The sequence below is a fragment of the Rhizophagus irregularis genome, chromosome 12 (assembly GCF_026210795.1).
Source record: "Rhizophagus irregularis chromosome 12, complete sequence".
NCBI classification, from domain to species: Eukaryota; Fungi; Glomeromycota; class Glomeromycetes; order Glomerales; family Glomeraceae; genus Rhizophagus; species Rhizophagus irregularis.
The window spans coordinates 1,137,045-1,155,176 of record NC_089440.1 but is presented as its reverse complement, the minus strand read 5'-3'; the positions used below and the strand labels follow the sequence as shown (position 1 = coordinate 1,155,176).

At 27.1% G+C, this 18,132-nt stretch overlaps 2 protein-coding genes across 2 annotated transcripts; one reads left to right on the top strand and one right to left on the bottom strand.

Annotated features, from left to right (window-relative positions):
• Positions 1-2,717: 2,717 nt before the first annotated feature.
• OCT59_003798 (uncharacterized protein) lies at positions 2,718-3,860 on the top strand (the record flags this gene model as incomplete). The annotated part of the gene is made up of 4 exons (XM_025310202.2): positions 2,718-2,827; positions 3,327-3,401; positions 3,536-3,648; positions 3,736-3,860. 4 exons carry the CDS (start codon positions 2,718-2,720, stop codon positions 3,858-3,860), a joined length of 423 nt encoding a protein of 140 aa, XP_025184984.2.
• An 11,412-nt stretch (positions 3,861-15,272) lies between these two features.
• On the bottom strand, positions 15,273-17,775 carry OCT59_003797 (uncharacterized protein; the record flags this gene model as incomplete). Its single annotated transcript, XM_025314574.2, has 4 exons — positions 16,834-17,775; positions 16,577-16,700; positions 15,570-16,480; positions 15,273-15,501 (listed from the first exon to the last, which is right to left on the bottom strand). The coding sequence occupies exons 1-4, from the start codon at positions 17,478-17,480 to the stop codon at positions 15,273-15,275; spliced, it is 1,911 nt and encodes a 636-aa protein (XP_025184987.1). The 5' UTR covers positions 17,481-17,775.
• Between the last annotated feature and the right edge of the window lie 357 nt (positions 17,776-18,132).

Here is an 18,132-nt window from a genome sequence, read left to right as displayed (position 1 = left end):
GTCTGCCTTATGGTTTGATTGTTTGCTGTGAAAAAAGGAAAACCCTTACAATTAAGGTGGACAACTGCTTGCTATCTACCTTGTCTGTTATGCCTGCCTCTAGCTATGCCTTTAATCATGCTTATTTATACAATACTAGTTTTATGAGAATTATAGGGACATCAGAAATACTTTAGTGATATTGGCGCATTTTGGAGGCATGTCATTGAGGTTTTTTATTAACTAATTTTCTGATATGTCTAATCAAACTTGCCCATATTGACTGTATTTTTTTTCATGACTGCAGGAAAAAGCTTTTAAATCAATTATCACAGGTCGAAAAGTAAAAAATCAGGCATTAATCAGTCACCAATTGGTGACTGATTGGCATTTTTGTCAAATATCGTCACCAATCAGGCAGTTTGCTAACTTTTGATCCAGTAATCAGAAAAGGATGAAATATAACTCATTGGAATCGTCTTAACAAGACTAATCTAATGGTAGTAAAATCGCATTTCTAGGATTAATACTTGATGAGAAATTAAGTAAAATATAAAAATAAAAATAAATTATTTATATTTTATTTAATTTTTTATTAACTATTAATCCTAGAAATGTGATTTTACTACCATTAGATTCGTCTTGTTGAGACAATTCCAATGAGCTATATTTCATCTTTTTCTGATCACTGGATCAAAGTTAACAAACTGCCTGATTGGTGACGATATTTGGCGAAAATGCCAATCAGTCACCGATCAGTTACCAATCAGCTATCTGATTGGTAACCGATTGGTGACTGATTGATGTCTGATTTTTTACTTTTCAACCTGTGTATGCATGATACTGTAAAAGTTGTTAATACTGCCATCAGAAATAGTGCTCTACACGAGCCAAGCGGCTTCAGTGAATGCTTCTGTTTTTTCAAGTCGGTACTGCCTAAGCTTACGATTAAATCGGGTTTGGTTCGGCTCACGAGTCAGCTTGGAAGAGCTTGAGCCAGTTATTAGGCTCAGCTCAAAAAGCTCGAGCCTGTAACGGAAACAGCTCAAAAAACAGGCAAGAACAGGCCAAATGAGCTATTATACAAAAAACGTTGCGAAATGTTTTTATATAATAATGCATGCATAAATGAAACGTTTTCGCAACTTTTTTTCATTGTTTATTAAAAAATATTGCGAAAACGTTTATTTAAGTTTTTACATGTAAAATTGAAAAAAAAAATGCCGAAGAATTCTTTTTAACTGATTGAAAAAAAAACCGCGTTTTTAATGTAAAATTGAAAAAAAAATGCCAGAACTAATAGTTTTGGCATTTTTACATGTAAAATTAAAAAAAAACGCCAGAACTAATGATTCCAGCATTTTTACATGTAAAATTGAAAAAAAAACACCGGAACTAATAGTTTCGGCATTTTTCATGTAAAATCAAAAGAAACTGCCGAATCGATAATTCCAGCGTTTTTACATGTAAAATCGAAAAAAAATGCCGAAACTAATGATTCCGGCATTTTTACATGTAAAATTGAAAAAAAAATGCCGAAACTAATAGTTTCGGCGTTTTTACATGTAAAATCAAAAAGAAAAATGCCAGAACTAATTATTCCGGCGTTTTTACATGTACAATTGAAAAAAAAATGCCGAAACTATCCGTTTTGGCATTTTTACATGTAAAATTAAAAGAAATACGCCAAAACTATCAGTTTCGGCGTTTTTACATGTAAAACCAAAAAGAAATATGCCGGAACCAATTATTCCAGCGCTTTTACATGTAAAATTGAAAAAAAATGCCAAAACTATCAGTTTTAGCGTTTTTACATGTAAAACCAAAAGGAAATACGCCAGAACTAATTATTCCGGCGCTTTTACATGTAAAATCGAAAAAAAAAAATGCCAAAACTATCAGTTTTAGCGTTTTTACATGTAAAATCAAAAGGAAAAATGCCGAAACAAATAGTTTCGGCGTTTTATATAAATATAAAAGTAAAAAACGTTTTGCAACGTTTTTTTTTAATAATTTAAAGTAAAAATGTTGCGAAAACGTTTTTATGATAAAGCTCGAGCCATTGTTGAGGCGCTTGAAACCGAAGCCAGGATTTTCGTGTTTCGACCGCTCGAAGCTGAGCTGAGCCAAGATTTTTGTCGCTCAGCTCATTTCAGGCTTGGCTTGGCGCAGATCTTCAAGGCCGAGCTGCAGACTGTAGCCTTTCGCTTTAGCTTTGGCCTTTCATGTAGGAAAGCACTGAATCGAAAATGCTTATTCCACTATTGAAAATGTCAATATTAAACTGGTATGAATATATTGTTGTAATCATAAAATTAGTAGAAGGATTAAATTAAAATGGCAATTGTTTACACTTATATATTATTAACCCAAGAAAGCATGTAAATAATGACACAGTTTCCAAAGACATCAAAAAAGTCAGTATGAAAATCGCAAATGTCATTTAATTATGTAATAATATAATATCTTCTTACTTTTTCTATCTTGTTGATGATGCAGATTAAATGTTTCTCTGTATTTAACATATCGCCTATCGAAGAAGAGAGTGAAGCAAGCTAATATAAAACATTATGAAAACATGAATGAGAAAAATTGAGAAGTTGGACATTAACCGTCTAACCCCAAGATGAAAATGATACTATATCTAATAGTTGTATATTGCAAATAAATTGTTTATGTATACGTTCGCTACATGGCCAATACATATCGTTTGAATTAACCTAGATTTGAATGATAAAATGATTGAATCAATTATTGGAAAAGTAGATAGAACAGCACTGATAGTAGATGATGTCAATTTAAAGGAAACTTTCGAAGATTACTGTAATGAATGCGATAATATCTTTGAGTAAGTAGAGTTGCATCTGTGATTTATATAAACTTAAAACTAGGTAGACTTATTTGTTATTATTACCTTTTATTAGCTTGTGTTATAGTAACATAATAGATCTTTGACCTACTTCAAAATTTACAGAAATAATTCCTGAAGTAATCTGGGAGAAATTCGTGACAAATACATATCTGGAATACAAAATATCTGAAATATGGAAAAAATTAATACAAGATACTTTCAAGATGTGTTGCAAAATCTGGAAAAAGATGAATTATTTTTGAGCTAATTTTTATTATTCATTGATGTCCAAGTAGCAAAGAGAATTATTGGCAGAATGGATAGAGACCTGTCACAGACTTTATATAATTTCTGATAAAAATGAAAGCAGAGATCCAATAATACTAATGATAAAGAATACAATATATAATATTTTTGCCCCATAGTATGTTTAAACTTTATAATCCTTTTATGCTTTTAGTCCATTGTATTAATATTTCAATTTTATTCTTTTTAGTATTGAAGCTTTCAAAGTATCATATAATATATTAAAATCAGGCGAATTTGAAGAAATCAGTATAACTTACAACTTGTAAGTCCAATACTAAATAATATACTCAAAGCTATCCTTGATATCAACTGGAGAATGTAAGTGAATTTAATTATCCTTTCTGAAAATATTCATCAGCAGTGATTAATTAATATTATGATATTACACTATTATAGCCTTGAAGTTCCTGTTGAAAGTAGCAAGCACCAATGTAATGCTAATATAAATCCAATTATTGATAGAGTCTTGAAATCAAAATATGCAGATGGTCTTGTCTATCTCTGGCAAAGTAATAAGGAAGTATTCATATATGAACAGATGTGACCACCAGATTTTGATGATATTACTCAACTTTTTATTTATGATTACAAGTTAGTTTGGATCATAAGAAATGTACTCAATCAGAGAATTATTCTTCATCTTAGAGATGGAATATTGGATAATAAAGATCTAATGAGCTTTGGTGCATTTGACCATCACACTGAGGTATCTTTATTTTGATGTACAATACATTAAAAATCATATTGTCTTTAGAAATATAGAAGTTTTCAAATTCCTGCAATTTGGCAGGATCATTTTATATTAGTTGAAGCAATTATAACCTGCCTGAAATTTTTTGTGAGTATAAACTTGCAAAGGATTTTAGGCGTAAAATTTCACAAGGATTATAGCATGTAAAACTTGCAAAAGTTTATGCTATAATATTTCACAAGTTTACGGATATTATAAACTTATGTAAGTTTATGTTATAATAATTCATAAATTTACAGATACTTGTAATTTTACATAATATTATGCCTGATTAAATTTCCTAATATAAGAAAAGGTAAAGAAAAGTGATTTCAAAGGCAAGGAATATAGTAGAAAAATAAGGTGATATAAAAAATTATTACACATAAGTTATTTAATTAGATTATTTAAGTTATTAACTTTAGATTGTTTAGTTATATTTAAATTATTTAGTTATATCTAGATTATTTAATTATGTTTAAGTTATTTAGTCATATTTAGATTATTTAGTTATATTTAAATCATTTAGTTATATTTAGGTTATTATATTACTAAATAATCTAATCTAAAATGATTATGACTAAATATTATTTAGTTATAACTTATTAATTGGCTAATGCTGCATTCAAATCTGCTGGATTTCCTACCACTACTTATTTAATAAACTCTGGTTTTAATCCTTTAGTAAAAATCCTTTTTTGTTAATTTGCTGCTATTGTGACATTTTCTCCTGCCCTTTTTAAAATATATCTAAATCTTATAAAATATTATGTTACATCCTCATTTTCTTGATTAATTCTTTCTAATTGTTCTAACTAAGGTTGCCTGCCTAAACCTCTCCAAAATTCTACGATTAGTTTCTCCAAAATTTTACTATAGTTTTATTATAGTTTCAGCAAAGTTTTGGCAGTTTCAGAATTTATAATAAGTTTTGTCAGGTTTTGCTTTTCTCCAGAATTTTGCGAACTTTTTAATAAGACTTTCATATAGTTTCAGCAAAATTTCACCATTTCAGCATTTCGCCAACTTGCCAAAACCCCTAGTTTCTCCAGCAACCTTAGTTCTAACCATCTATTCTTAATTTTATCACTTGTATATTTTTGGATTATTCTGTATCTTAATTTCAAATTATTATTCCTATTAACTATATTTACTCCTTTGATTTTTAATTAATCTGAAACTTCTCTTATTAGCCTTGCTTTTGCAATTCTGAATCTTTGTACATCATCATTTTCTAAACCATTTGCTGTAAACGTTTTCTCAAATTTATTTATCCATTCTTCTGGATCTTTTTCTCTAGTTCTATAAAATACTGGTATTTCCATAATAGTTCCTCTATTTGCATACAAATTTCCTATTGCATTAATATTTACTTGTACTTCCTCTTGTAATCCTGTTAATGTTATTAGTAGTAATGCTAAGTTATTCCAATCTGTTCCAATATCATGTTCATATATTGCATTTGTATAAGCCCTTAAATTTTTTCTAATTTTATTTCTATTTGCTATATTTTTCTTTGGTATTATTGGTATTTTTAGTATTTCTTTTGATTTTTTACCTTTTCCTTTTTCTTCAAAATTTTTTGATTTTTTATTTGAGTCAATTCCAGTCCTTTTTATATCTTTTTCTCACAGGTTGAAAAGTAAAAAGTCGGGCATCAATCAGTTACCAATCGGTCACCAATCAGGTAGCTGATTGGTGACTGATTAGTGACTGATTGGCATTTTTGCCAAATACCGTCACCAATCAGGCAGTTTGTTAACTTTGATCCAGTGATCAGAAAAAGATGAAATATAACTCATTGGAATCGTCTCAACAAAACGAATCTAATGGTAATAAAATTACATTTCTAGGATTAATACTTGATGAGAAATTAATTAAAATATAAAAATAAAAATAAATCATTTATATTTTATTTAATTTTTTATTAACTATTAATCCTAGAAATGTAATTTTACTACCATTAGATTCGTCTTGTTGAGATGATTCCAATGAGCTATATTTCATCTTTTTCTGATCACTGGATCAAAAGTTAGCAAACTGCCTGATTGGTGATGATATTTGGCAAAAATGCCAATCAGGCATCAATCAGTCACCAATCAGTCACCAATCAGCTACCTGATTGGTGACCGATTGGTGACTGATTGATGCCTGATTTTCACTTTTCGACCTGTGTCCTCTTTATCTGTATCACCTGATAATCTTTCTTTTTCATCTATTTCTTTGCAATAATCTATACAAATTTCTTTTTCAATTCCAAATTCTTTTTTCAATTTTTTTATTTACATTTTTCATATTCTTTTATGTTTTCAATTTTTTACTGTAAAAGTTGTTTATCTAGTTCTTTATCTTTAAGATTCCATATTCCTAAATATTTTTTTATAAATTTATATGTTGTTATTATTCTTGTAGTTATCCCAAATTTTCTTATCCTTTCAATTTTTGCTATTTTTACATCATATTTCAACTTTTTTATATCTGCTTTTATTATCTTCTTAAATATTTTTATTGTTTCTGGTTCCACAATTTCATCAGATTCATTAGATTTATTGGATTTATTAAATTCTTTATTTGATATTCTTCTGAAACCTCTTATTCTTAGGTATTGCACCAAAGTAGTACTCTAAACAAGTCAAGCCAAACTGGGTCTTGAGTTGAATCGAGTCAATTACGAATCAAATAATTTTTATACTCGTGATATCAAGTTGAGTCACGAGTTGATTACGAGTCAAATCAAATCCAAACCTCTATTAAATTCGACTAATCTGGTTTGGAATCAATGATTAATACTTTTTTTTTATTTTAACTATAAACCCGAACTCCAAAATAAATGAGAGTTCATCAAGAACTTATAGTTCAGTATAAACACACTTTACAATAGTTGAGGAAAAGGCACAATGTAATTACTGTTTGTAAGTATATTATTCAAAAATTATTATTATTAAGTTTTATAAGTAAATTTATTAATAAATAATTTAAAATAAAAAGTAAAGTGTATAAATGGACTGGTGTAAATACGTCTAATCTTCATAAACACTTAAAAAATAAGCATCTTAATAAAATTGAGTCAGACATAGAAAATACCGATAAGATTGATAAGTTTGTCATAAAAGAATTTTTCGTAAGTTTTTAATTTTTTTTTGTATTAATATATTTAATATTTAACAATAAAACTAATATGTTTGAGTTTTAATAAATATATTTAGCATTTTACTGCAGAATTATTTAAAAATTTATTTTTAAATGAGTCATTTGTAATAACTAACCCTTTGTAGTTGTAGAATATGATCAACTTTGAAGATTATTTCGTTTACTTAATCCTAATGTTAAAGTACCATCTGTAGGCACAATCCACAATGATATCATGAATGCATTTAAAGAGGAAAGAAATAAAATACAGGATACTTTACAGGTAAATTTTTTTATTACTTTTATTTATTTAACTAATAAGTAATAATAATATTATTAATTAATAATTATATTAATTATTATGATTATTAGAATACTTCAGGACGTCTTTCATTCACACTTGATGCATAAATCTCACCAAGTTGTATTCCATTTTTTGGAATTACTGTACATTGGATATTCCAAGATTGGAAATTAAAAGAACTTTTACTTTATTTTGTTAAATTATCTGGACCACATTTTGGCAAAACCTACTATACGAATCTTTTGTACGATATGTTTGTGAATTGTGATGACATGAAAATACTTACAAAGATAAAGTAATTTGTTCATTATTAGTTGGCATAAATTATAATTTATTAATTATTTCTTATTATATAAAATTTAGATTATAGCGTGTATTACAGATAATACTACAAACAATGATACCCTAATGAGTGCATTAGAAAAAACTTGTCAGGAAAAAGGTATTAATTTTACTGTATACAATAATCATATTAGGTGTATGGCCTATATAATCAATCTTACTGTACAAGATGCACTATCTAATTTGAAAGTTGGATATATTGAGAGTAAAGATGAGATTTTAAACCAAAATAAAGAAATAGTTGATGTTATTTCTAAGCTCTGTAAACTTGTCATAAAAATTCTCGCATCTTCACAAAGATGAGAAAAATTTGCATACCAATGTGAAGTAGCTAATTTACCCGATGAAAAACTTATTCTTGATGTAAAGACAAGATGGAATTCGACCTACAGCATGATTAAACAAAGCTGTGAATTGTGTAAAGTAATATTTGCCATCATTAATAAAATTTTATTTATAATTATTTATTAATTAATTAATCACTTTAGACTTTAAATAACACCACAACAGCAGATAAAGATTTACACTGATAGGAGTTAGAAGATATTGAATGGAAGCTATTTGACGAAATAAACCAGTTATTACATGTAAGAATATTATGATTTATGAATTATAAAATAATTATTTTTTATTGATTTACAAATTACAATATTTTTTATATTATAGATATTTGATAGGACCTAGAAATATATATACAGGGGTAGGGTAGAACCCCACTTACTTATAAAATAGATCACTCCCAGGCCTAAGGTTACTTGTCTAAACCTCTTCAAAATCCTACGATTAGTTTCGTCAAAATTTTACTATAGATTTATTATAGTTTTGGCAGAGTTTTGGCAGTTTTGGCATTTATAATAAGTTTCGGCAGTTTCGTCTTTCTCCAAAGTTTCACCAGTTTTTTAATATAACTTTAATATAGTTTTAGCAGAATTTCACTTTTCGGTGAAACGCCATCTTGCCTAAACCCTAGGTTTCGACAAGCAATTTTACCCAGGCCTAAGGTAAAAAATCATATATAAAATTTTTTATAGATCCTACTATAAAAGGAAATTTTATATTATATTGTTATGATTTTTTTTCTTTTTAGCTAATTAACCAATTAAATTTAAGAAAAAAGTAAGGTAAAAGCTACCGTATATAGCGGGCTACAGTATCTCAGGTATCTTGCAAAAATCGGGAGTTTGACCCTATACGTCAGGACCTGGAAAACTTCTAATAGGGGTTACCGCCAAACATGATTCGAGGCTATAATTAATTTTCAAAAAGGTCACCGCCAAATTAATTAGTAAAGTCACGTGTTGGTTCGCAACAATAAGAATTTTTTTGTGAAAATCTTTCCTTTCTTGGCCCTATTACTATATTTGAAATAGAAACATGTGAGTAAACAGCAAAACAACCAATCATATTATGGTTCGCACTCCTATTTTTTTTTGATTTTTTGGCGGTAACCTTTATATATAGTTTTCCAGGTCCTTATACGTCTGGGTACTAAACAAAGTCTAAAAATTCTGTTTTTTGCAAATATCTCACGATCTACTGATCCAATTTGAACGATATTTTTTTTATTTTGATGTGCTCAATGAGAGCTATCAAACAAAAAAAAAAGATGGCTCAAATCTGATCACTGGATCACAAGATAATTGTAAAATATCCCCCCAGGTACTATACAGTTCTATGAAATTTTTCAAGGAGGGTACTATGCATAGGAGGGTACTATAGCCTGCAATATACAGTATTAGTAAAAGGCCAATTTTCTACAGTGACCTTTATTATAAGTAAGCGGGTCCTGGTAGAGTACACAGATACGTTGTCATTATAGTGAAATTAGACAAAGTAAAATTTTAATTTACGTATAATTTTAGAATTTTTCATTTATAATTAGGTCATCGAGATTGCGTGTTTTTTATCAAAATTTTTATATTTAAAAAATTAATTTGCGTATTTTTGGTCTAAATTTGGCTAATCTTATATATATAATATATTTACTGTACATACTATACTTCTCAGTAGAATTAAAAAGTCAATGTCAAAATATTATGGCATAGCCAAAAACAATTACGTCAGTACAAATGTTTACTAATAAAACATATAATTACGGCGAAATACGGCATTTTAATTACGTCTGTCATAATTCAAAAATTCAATTCCACTGATAAGTATAGTACGTACTAACCGCATTGTAATATTTAGTATAAATTAAAAGAAATTTCTAAAGGTTAAAAAGTGAAATTTTAGAAAAATATTATTAAAAAAATGGTAAATTCTATTTTTTCACATTAGTATTTGGTTTATAAATAATATAGAAGCCATGATAAAATAATTAATAACTTTAATGTCTGAAATTTTATTTGCGTATTTTTGCAGGATTTTCAATATCTGATGTCAATTATGCGTACTATTCATATAAAAAGTCTTTGCATACAGCTCATAGTAAAAAAATTTTTCGCCATCTGACCTCTATATATATATTTCCAGGTTCTTTTAATCGTACTACAAAACATGTTTCTTATAATCATTTTCCAACAATTGAAACTCTGTTCCTGTTTTTAATTAGCTAATGGACAAAATTAAGGATTTTTAAAATAGTGATATAAAAAATGTTATAAAGACAGCGGCAATAAAGGCTATAAACAAACTTAAAAAATACTATCAGTATACAGATGCTTTAGTATATACTTTTCGTCAAAATGATAAAATACTAATTAAATTTATTTTAACAGACGTAATGTATTTTGACAGATGTAATTAATTCATAATAATTTTATAATAAATAGTAAATTAGTCTGTTTGCCAAAATGAAATGTAATTAATTAGCGAAAAAGTATACTTTAGTATATAGCATTTCTACCAGTATGTTTTTTTTTGTTATTTATTTATTTTAATTTTATTTACTTATTTTTAATATTTATATTTTAATTTTATTTACTTATTTTTAACGTTTATATTTTTTTTTTAGTTTTTGATCTCCGGTTGAAACTTACCTACTATAAAAATAATAATTAGGAGGATGAATATATATTAAAGGTATGACAACATATTTACAATTTATATGAAACATAATATGTACCAACATTAGATCTAAATGTAGTTCAAGACAATGATATATTATCTTCTGATGATAATTTCTATCAACATATATACAAAAAATGATGATTATCAAATGAAAATGAATTGGATTTATATCTTGAATGTTCAATTGTAGCTGGAGGTACAAATAGAATAAATTTACTGGAATGGTGGAAGGTATGGCCAATAAAATATAATTTTATTAGAAAATTTATAATTTATTAAATTTAAATTATTTATTTATAGTTGAATAAACCCCAATATCCTCACTTTAATAGCGGCAATCAATGGCGCGTAATTATCTTGCCATTCTTGGTAAATTCTTTAAAAATATATTATTGATCAAAACTTTAATTTACTGATTTAATGTTTAATTGTTTGAATTAGCAACTAGTATACCAATCGAAAAAGCTTTTTCTAGACGTACTGATCTTATAACGCAAAAAAATGCAGCCTTTCATCTGAAACTATAAGAGCGTGCATGTGTCTAAAATTATAGTGAAAAAATTAGGATTGAATAATTAATGTAATTTTTTTAAAAATGTGATTTATCAAATAACAGGTGTGCATATGTGATTAACTGTTTAAATTTTATAATTGAAAAATATATTAATGTAATTGGGTTTAAGCATTCCATTGTTATTTTTATGTTGATAAATAATAATTATCTAACTAATCTACATAACATATCCATAAATCAAACAATTAAACTAGTATTTTTTCTATAAATAAAAAAATACTACGTTGATTTGAAGTTGAACATTAAACGAAACTAACTGAAGTTTCAATATGTTGACTTTCTTGTTCTTTTTTATCTGATATATCGTTAATGCGTATTTTTCTCAATTTATGGTTTGTTAACTTTATTTAAAAAGTTTGTCAATATCTAACAATTTAAGAATTAAGCTGTTCATAGTTCTTTCCGCATTTATTATTTATTTATTATTATCTACCAGACTACCACTAATTTCTTTATATGTATAATATGCTATAATTCAAAGTATACACACCTTGAGTATTATCAAAACGTTAATATTAATAAAGAATATATTAGGTCAAGTAAAAGTGTAAAACAATACATTTTCAATACATGTACAGTGTACTTACTGAGTATTTCTATAATTCTATTAAATGTTATAACTTATAAGTTATAACTGAACTTTAAGTTTCAATTAAAAGAGAATTGTTTTGACACATTTCTCTCAGATATTATAAAATACAATATATTATCCAGTTAAATACAATTCAGGTACTTAATTTGATTTGACTTGACCAATTCGAGTCGATCTGAATTGATTTGATAATTTTTTATATTGCCTTTTTTAATTTTTTTTCTTTTCGTCAACCTACCTCCTTTTCTTTTGTTATATATTTAATAATAGACTGTTGTGAATATGTTAATGAAAATTCCACTACTAGTGATGAGAAAAATGAACTTCATATTATATTGGTTTTAAGTGCAAAGTTTCAGACATGGGAAGTACTAGAAGGTCATCTGAAATGATATGCTTTGCAAGAAGGATTTTCCTATAAAAAACAAGAGTTGAGTATCATTTAAGTCCAAATGAAATGAAAGGTTTAACAATAGAGCAAAAAAAGCATAAAATTAAACGGAAAACTTAGGTAAGGATTAGGGTAAGGATCAGGGTATAGATTAGGATAAGGATTAGGATAAGAATTAGGATGTGAATTAGGATGTGGATTAGGGTATGGATTAGAGTATAGATTAGGGTATGGATTAGATGTGGATTATTAGGGTAAGGATTAGGGTATGGATTAGGGTGTGGATTAGGGTAAGGATTAGGGTATGGATTAGGGTGTGGATTAGGGTAAGAATTAGGGTATGGATTAGGGTGTGGATTAGAATATGGATTAGGGTGTGGATTAGGGTGTGGATTAGGGTAAGAATTAAGGTGTAAATTAGGATATAGATTATTGTATGGATTTCTTTGTTAAATATCACTAATACTTTCTTGCTTTTCACAGTTTTATAATACAGATTATAATGATCATAAGGAGAGTTTTCGTGTAGATAATTATAAGAATTACAAACTTTATTCTAACTCATGATTAGAAATGTAAAAAATGAAATGTTTATTAAAATTTCAAACGTTTATAGACGAAAAACAGCAAGAATTACTTCAAAAGGACCAAACTATTGATAAAGAGAATAGTAACAATCATTAAAGAAATGATGAATCTAATATTGTTTGTTCTAATCCAGTAACTTCAAGAAGGCGTGGACGTCCTTCAAATCGATATTTGAGTGAAGGTAAAATTGCAAGTAAAAATAAGAAGCAAAAAATGACTATTGATTTGGAGTTACAATATATTTCAGAAAATAATAATAATGGAAATAACAAGAAAGTCATGATTTACGTAATTGTAAAAGTAAGATTCTTAGTGAAAGAAATTAATATTGTATTTAGATAATTATTAGAATTTTAGTTCAATTGTAATTTATTAATAAAAAATAAAATTTACTATGATACTTTGGTATGATCGTGTGATTTATATTAAAACTTGACTCAAATTAACTCATTTTTTCTAAGTCAAACTAAGTTTAATTTTAACTTGACTCAAATCGACTCATTTAGAGTACTAATTGGATGAATATTTTAAAATATTTATAGCAATTAAGAAATATATAATTTCTTATTACAAATATAATGATTTTCATTATGAAATTTTAATGTTTTTTTATTTTTCAAAAAATGTCTTTACCATTTTTTTATTTTTATTTATAAGTTTTGATACTTTAAGATTCTTAAAATTTTAATGTGATAAGTTTCATAACAAACTTTTTGTTATAAAATTTATATTTTTTTTATTTTTATATTTAATATTCTTTTATTCTTCTTTTAAGTTTTTAGCTAATAAACAAAATTTTAAAGGTAATACTTCAAAATTCTATTTTTTTTTTATATTTTGTTTAAATACTGTTTAAACAATATATATTAGCTAATATTTCAGTTTTATTTTTTATAGATTTTTGGCTTTTTAAATATCTTTAAAATGAAATTTTAAAAGTAAAACTTTCAAATTTTTAGTTTTCTTTTTTTATTTAATAAATATTCACTATTGTTTGTACTTCTTTTTTTAGATAAAGAAAGCTGAAAAACAAATTTCAGACTTTCATATTGAAGGTAGAAAATTTTAACATTTATTAATGTTTATTTTTATCTTTTTTTTTATAGGTTCAGGATACCAATTTTTGAAGATAAATTTCAATTTTTTTTATCTTTATTGTTTTTCATTTTATTTTAGTAATAAATCTATTTATTTTTTATTTTTATTTAAATAAAATATTGATTAACACTTTAATTTAATTTTTTGATAGCATTTTAAAAGTAAACTTTAAAAAATTTTTTTTTTTATTTAATGAAATATTTACTAATGTTTAATTTTTATTTTTTATAGGTTTTGGCTTTATGGCTTTTTAAATGGAATTTTGAAGGTAAAATTCCTTTAAAATTCGTTCATATTTTTTTTTATTTAGCAAAACATTTTCTAACATTTTTTTTTTGTAGATTTTAAATACTTTCTAAAAAGAATTTTGAAGGTAAAACTTTGAAATTCTTCACATTTTTTTTTTGTTACTTTTAATTATAAAATGTTTTATATCAATGTTTTGATTGTTTTTTTTTGTATGGTTTTTGTTCTCTGATATAACTATACATGTGAAGTTTTACTATAAGTATACTTCTTTAGAAAAAAAAATATGTAAAATAGATAATTAAATTAGTTTAATCTTAATATATTTATTATTATAATATATATTTTTATAAATATTATGGCTTAAATTATAGAAGTTTTTCTAATTAAAATTGCTTAATACTTTCAAAAATAAATAGAAAAAATATTTAATTAGTATTATTCTTATTTTTTTATATATAAAGTATATGCTTCAACATTTAGTATTGTAATATAAAATATAATTATTATATTAATAATATTAGTTTAATTAGATTATTACTAATAATATAATATAAAAATAATAACTGATAAATTAATTTATAATTTATTATCCATTACTTTATATGGAATAAACATTATACTTATCATTAAAAGTGAAAAAATTATTTGTATAATTTACAAAATAAAAAATAGCTTTAATGCTATATAATTTGCTTTGTATGCTCTGTAACTTTTTATTAAACAGGAAAAGACTATTTACAAATTATTTATATAAAAGAATAATTAATTTAAATTTTTATGCTATAATAAAAAAAATATGTATTTAAGCACTACTTCTTGAATGCTTAATTTTTTTTTGTTTGTTTGATAATAAATCTCTAGAGAATAAATATTTACATAAACAAATAAAATTTCATTTTGATGCTACAAAATATTAATTACAATTAAATAAATCTGTTTTCATTGCATAAAAAAAATGCAATAAGGTGTTACCCACCCAAACACCAAAAACATTCCTAAATTTGCAGATAATACCAATAATGGTAAAAAAAAAATATTAATTGTTTATTCCAACTAATATTTCTTACATATATGTACAATCTCATTAAAGAATTATCTCATTATTATGACCAAAATTTTCATAATTAATGTCTGTTCGATCTCGATTTTGGCTGAGACGCACTTTTCTTTATATCTTTATTTTTGGAGTCATTATCTCTGCGCCATTCTTTTAGCAAATTTCTGATGTAATCAACAGCAACTCTAATATCGGATTCTAAATTGAATCCAAGTTGCTTATACATATTTGTTTTTTCCCAATACTTAGTAAATTCATTTACTAAGTCTTCAACTTTATGTGAATCGCTAAGAGCCCTAACAAAGAAAAGAAAAAGCATAAATAATAATTTAATATCAAAAAACCGTAAAAATTTAAAGCTTACTTATTATAATGTTCACGTTTATATGCGAGAGTTTGTTCGGATAATCTTCCGGTTTTCTCGATCAGTTCATTATAACGTATAATGGTATCTTTAAATATTGGACGAACTCTTTTATCTTCAAAAATGAAATATCTTCTTGTTATTAGGGCCCTTAAGCCCCAGAAAGCCGCTTGGATTTTCTTGTCTTTATCGAACCTATTAATGACGTGACTCATAAATCCAGCGGGATTTACAACATTTTCATTATGTCCGAGTGATGCAGCGATTAATTGTTCATAGAATGCATCAGCATAATAACATGCTGCCTCGGCGTAATCACTTGGATTTTCGTTATGATCTCCTTGACGTTTTAAGTTAGTCGCTTTTGTAAATAGATCTTCGTAACGTTTGTGAGCTTCATTAGCCATTTTCATTACTTCATCATTTGCCAAGGTTGATTCTGTGGACGAGTTAGAGTAAGAAACGTTTGCAGACGGTAAATCAGAATCGGTTTGCACTGCGACTGATACAACATTAGATGGATCAGTTTGGACTTCTTGAGTATTCGTTTCTGCTTCAACCTGCACGGTTCGAGACACTGTTTGAACGGCCGAGTTATGTTCTGTCTTCCTTTTCTTTGACGCCATTGATTTTGAAGATGCCATCACGTCATCATTTTCACGGCTGCGTTTTGCACTATGCTTTAAAGCAACTATAAATTGTTCTGGTCGTGCTTGTTTTTTAACGCTAGCGATTTCGACATTCTCGTCCAAATCCGCAGCTTTTTCTTTGCTTTTGCCCTTAAGTGCCGGGCGTTTTTGTGGTCGTTTCATAGCGACTTCTTTTTCCTTGTTTCTTTTGTGGAGGACCTTAATATCTTCCTCCTTAGGGAGGATGAGCCTTTTCCTGCTCTTCCTGATATTTTCGTACGTCTATTTTAATAATTTTTTTTTTAAATAAAAATGATTTATTTACATAATAAATTCAATACATTCAAATAGAAAACCGATGTTTCCAATAATAATTACTTCAAGTAAATTTTGACATTTAGTCAAGGTTGAGAGTGTAATATTCTCTTGAACGGGTTTTTTTATTGCCGGTTGTTTTCCTTCTTGTCGTCGTTGTTGTTGGTTTGCTTGCGACTGACTCCTCCTATAATAATGATTCACGCAATTGAGATATTAATTAATCAACTGCTAATCGTAAATGATTTATAAACTATTTAAACGTATGATATTGATTCATCTTTGTGATATATAGTTCGAAAAATAAGTACTACTACTACCTTGCAACTGAGCTTGTTTCACCATTCTTTTTTGATAAGCGACCTTGTTCTTCCTCTTTTGGTAATCGACCTTGTTCTTTAAGCACCTTTAGCTCTTTGTCATTGAAAGAATTGGTTAATCCTAAGCTTAAAAGCATATTAGCAACTGATAAATTGACTTTCTTCTCTGGTGGTGCGGGGGTTTGACCGTTTGCTCCAGTATTACTCGTATTGGGAGCAGTCTGTTGTCGTGTAGCTTGTATGGTACTTTTTTGCTGCGAATTTACTGGTAATCTTTGGGAATGTGACGGCATTTGTGAGTTCCCTCGCTGATAATGTCCTGGCTGCTGGTTGAAACCTTGCGAGTGATTTATCGGTTGTTGTGTGATCCCTCGAAGTTGCTGTGCCGACTGCTGATTAGTCCAATATTGTGGAGGTGGTGAAGGCTGTGGTGATGGTGGACTTTCTGTGAACGAAGTCCACTCGTCAAATTGAGGTATGTAATCTGAACGTAAACAATACCTTCCGCGAGAAAGATGTTTATTAGGGCCATTTGGAAATCGATTTTTCAGTTCTTTGACCCTATTAGAAGTTAGTTTGTTGAGATCTGCTAAGAACTTTAGATTATTTTGGTGTATGGAATTTGGGTTTTTTGAAAATCCTGACATTGCTGTTAAGGACTTTCGTTGAAAATCTTTATTTTAACGATAATATAGGTTACTAGAAAGCAGTAACCTTGAAGCGAAAGTAATAAGCAGTAACAATATCTGTATAATGAAATATATGTTGAGACAACTTAGAGTCAGAAATATAACGATAAATGGTTTTTTGAAAGGGTTCAGCTATTCAAGAAAGAAATTTTGTAAGAGTAAAGGTAATAAATCAAACCAACAATTATTTGAAAAGGGTTGGCTAACTAATGTTCTGGGAAAGTTTGAAATCCAAAAAAAAAATATTTCGGTCAGACTTACTAGTAAAACTTAACCAATAACATTTTATCAACCCTTAAAGTAATCGAACGTAACTTTGGCCGAATGTTTTGGGCTACATTATGAAATACATAATCATAATCCTGTTTAATAGATTATCACTCATGTACACATCCTGGCTCATCTTTAGTAAAGCGCAATAGAGAAGTTGTTTTAACTTCATTATTACAAGAGTTTAATTAATATACTCGCTATATTGAAGATTCGAAAATATAGTCGTTAATGATTCGAGAAAAATTATTTGAAAAAATTACAAATAATAAACAATTAGACAAGACATGCTCGCAAGAAAAAAGTATAACTTCAGCAGGTGCTTCGAGGCATTTAAAAC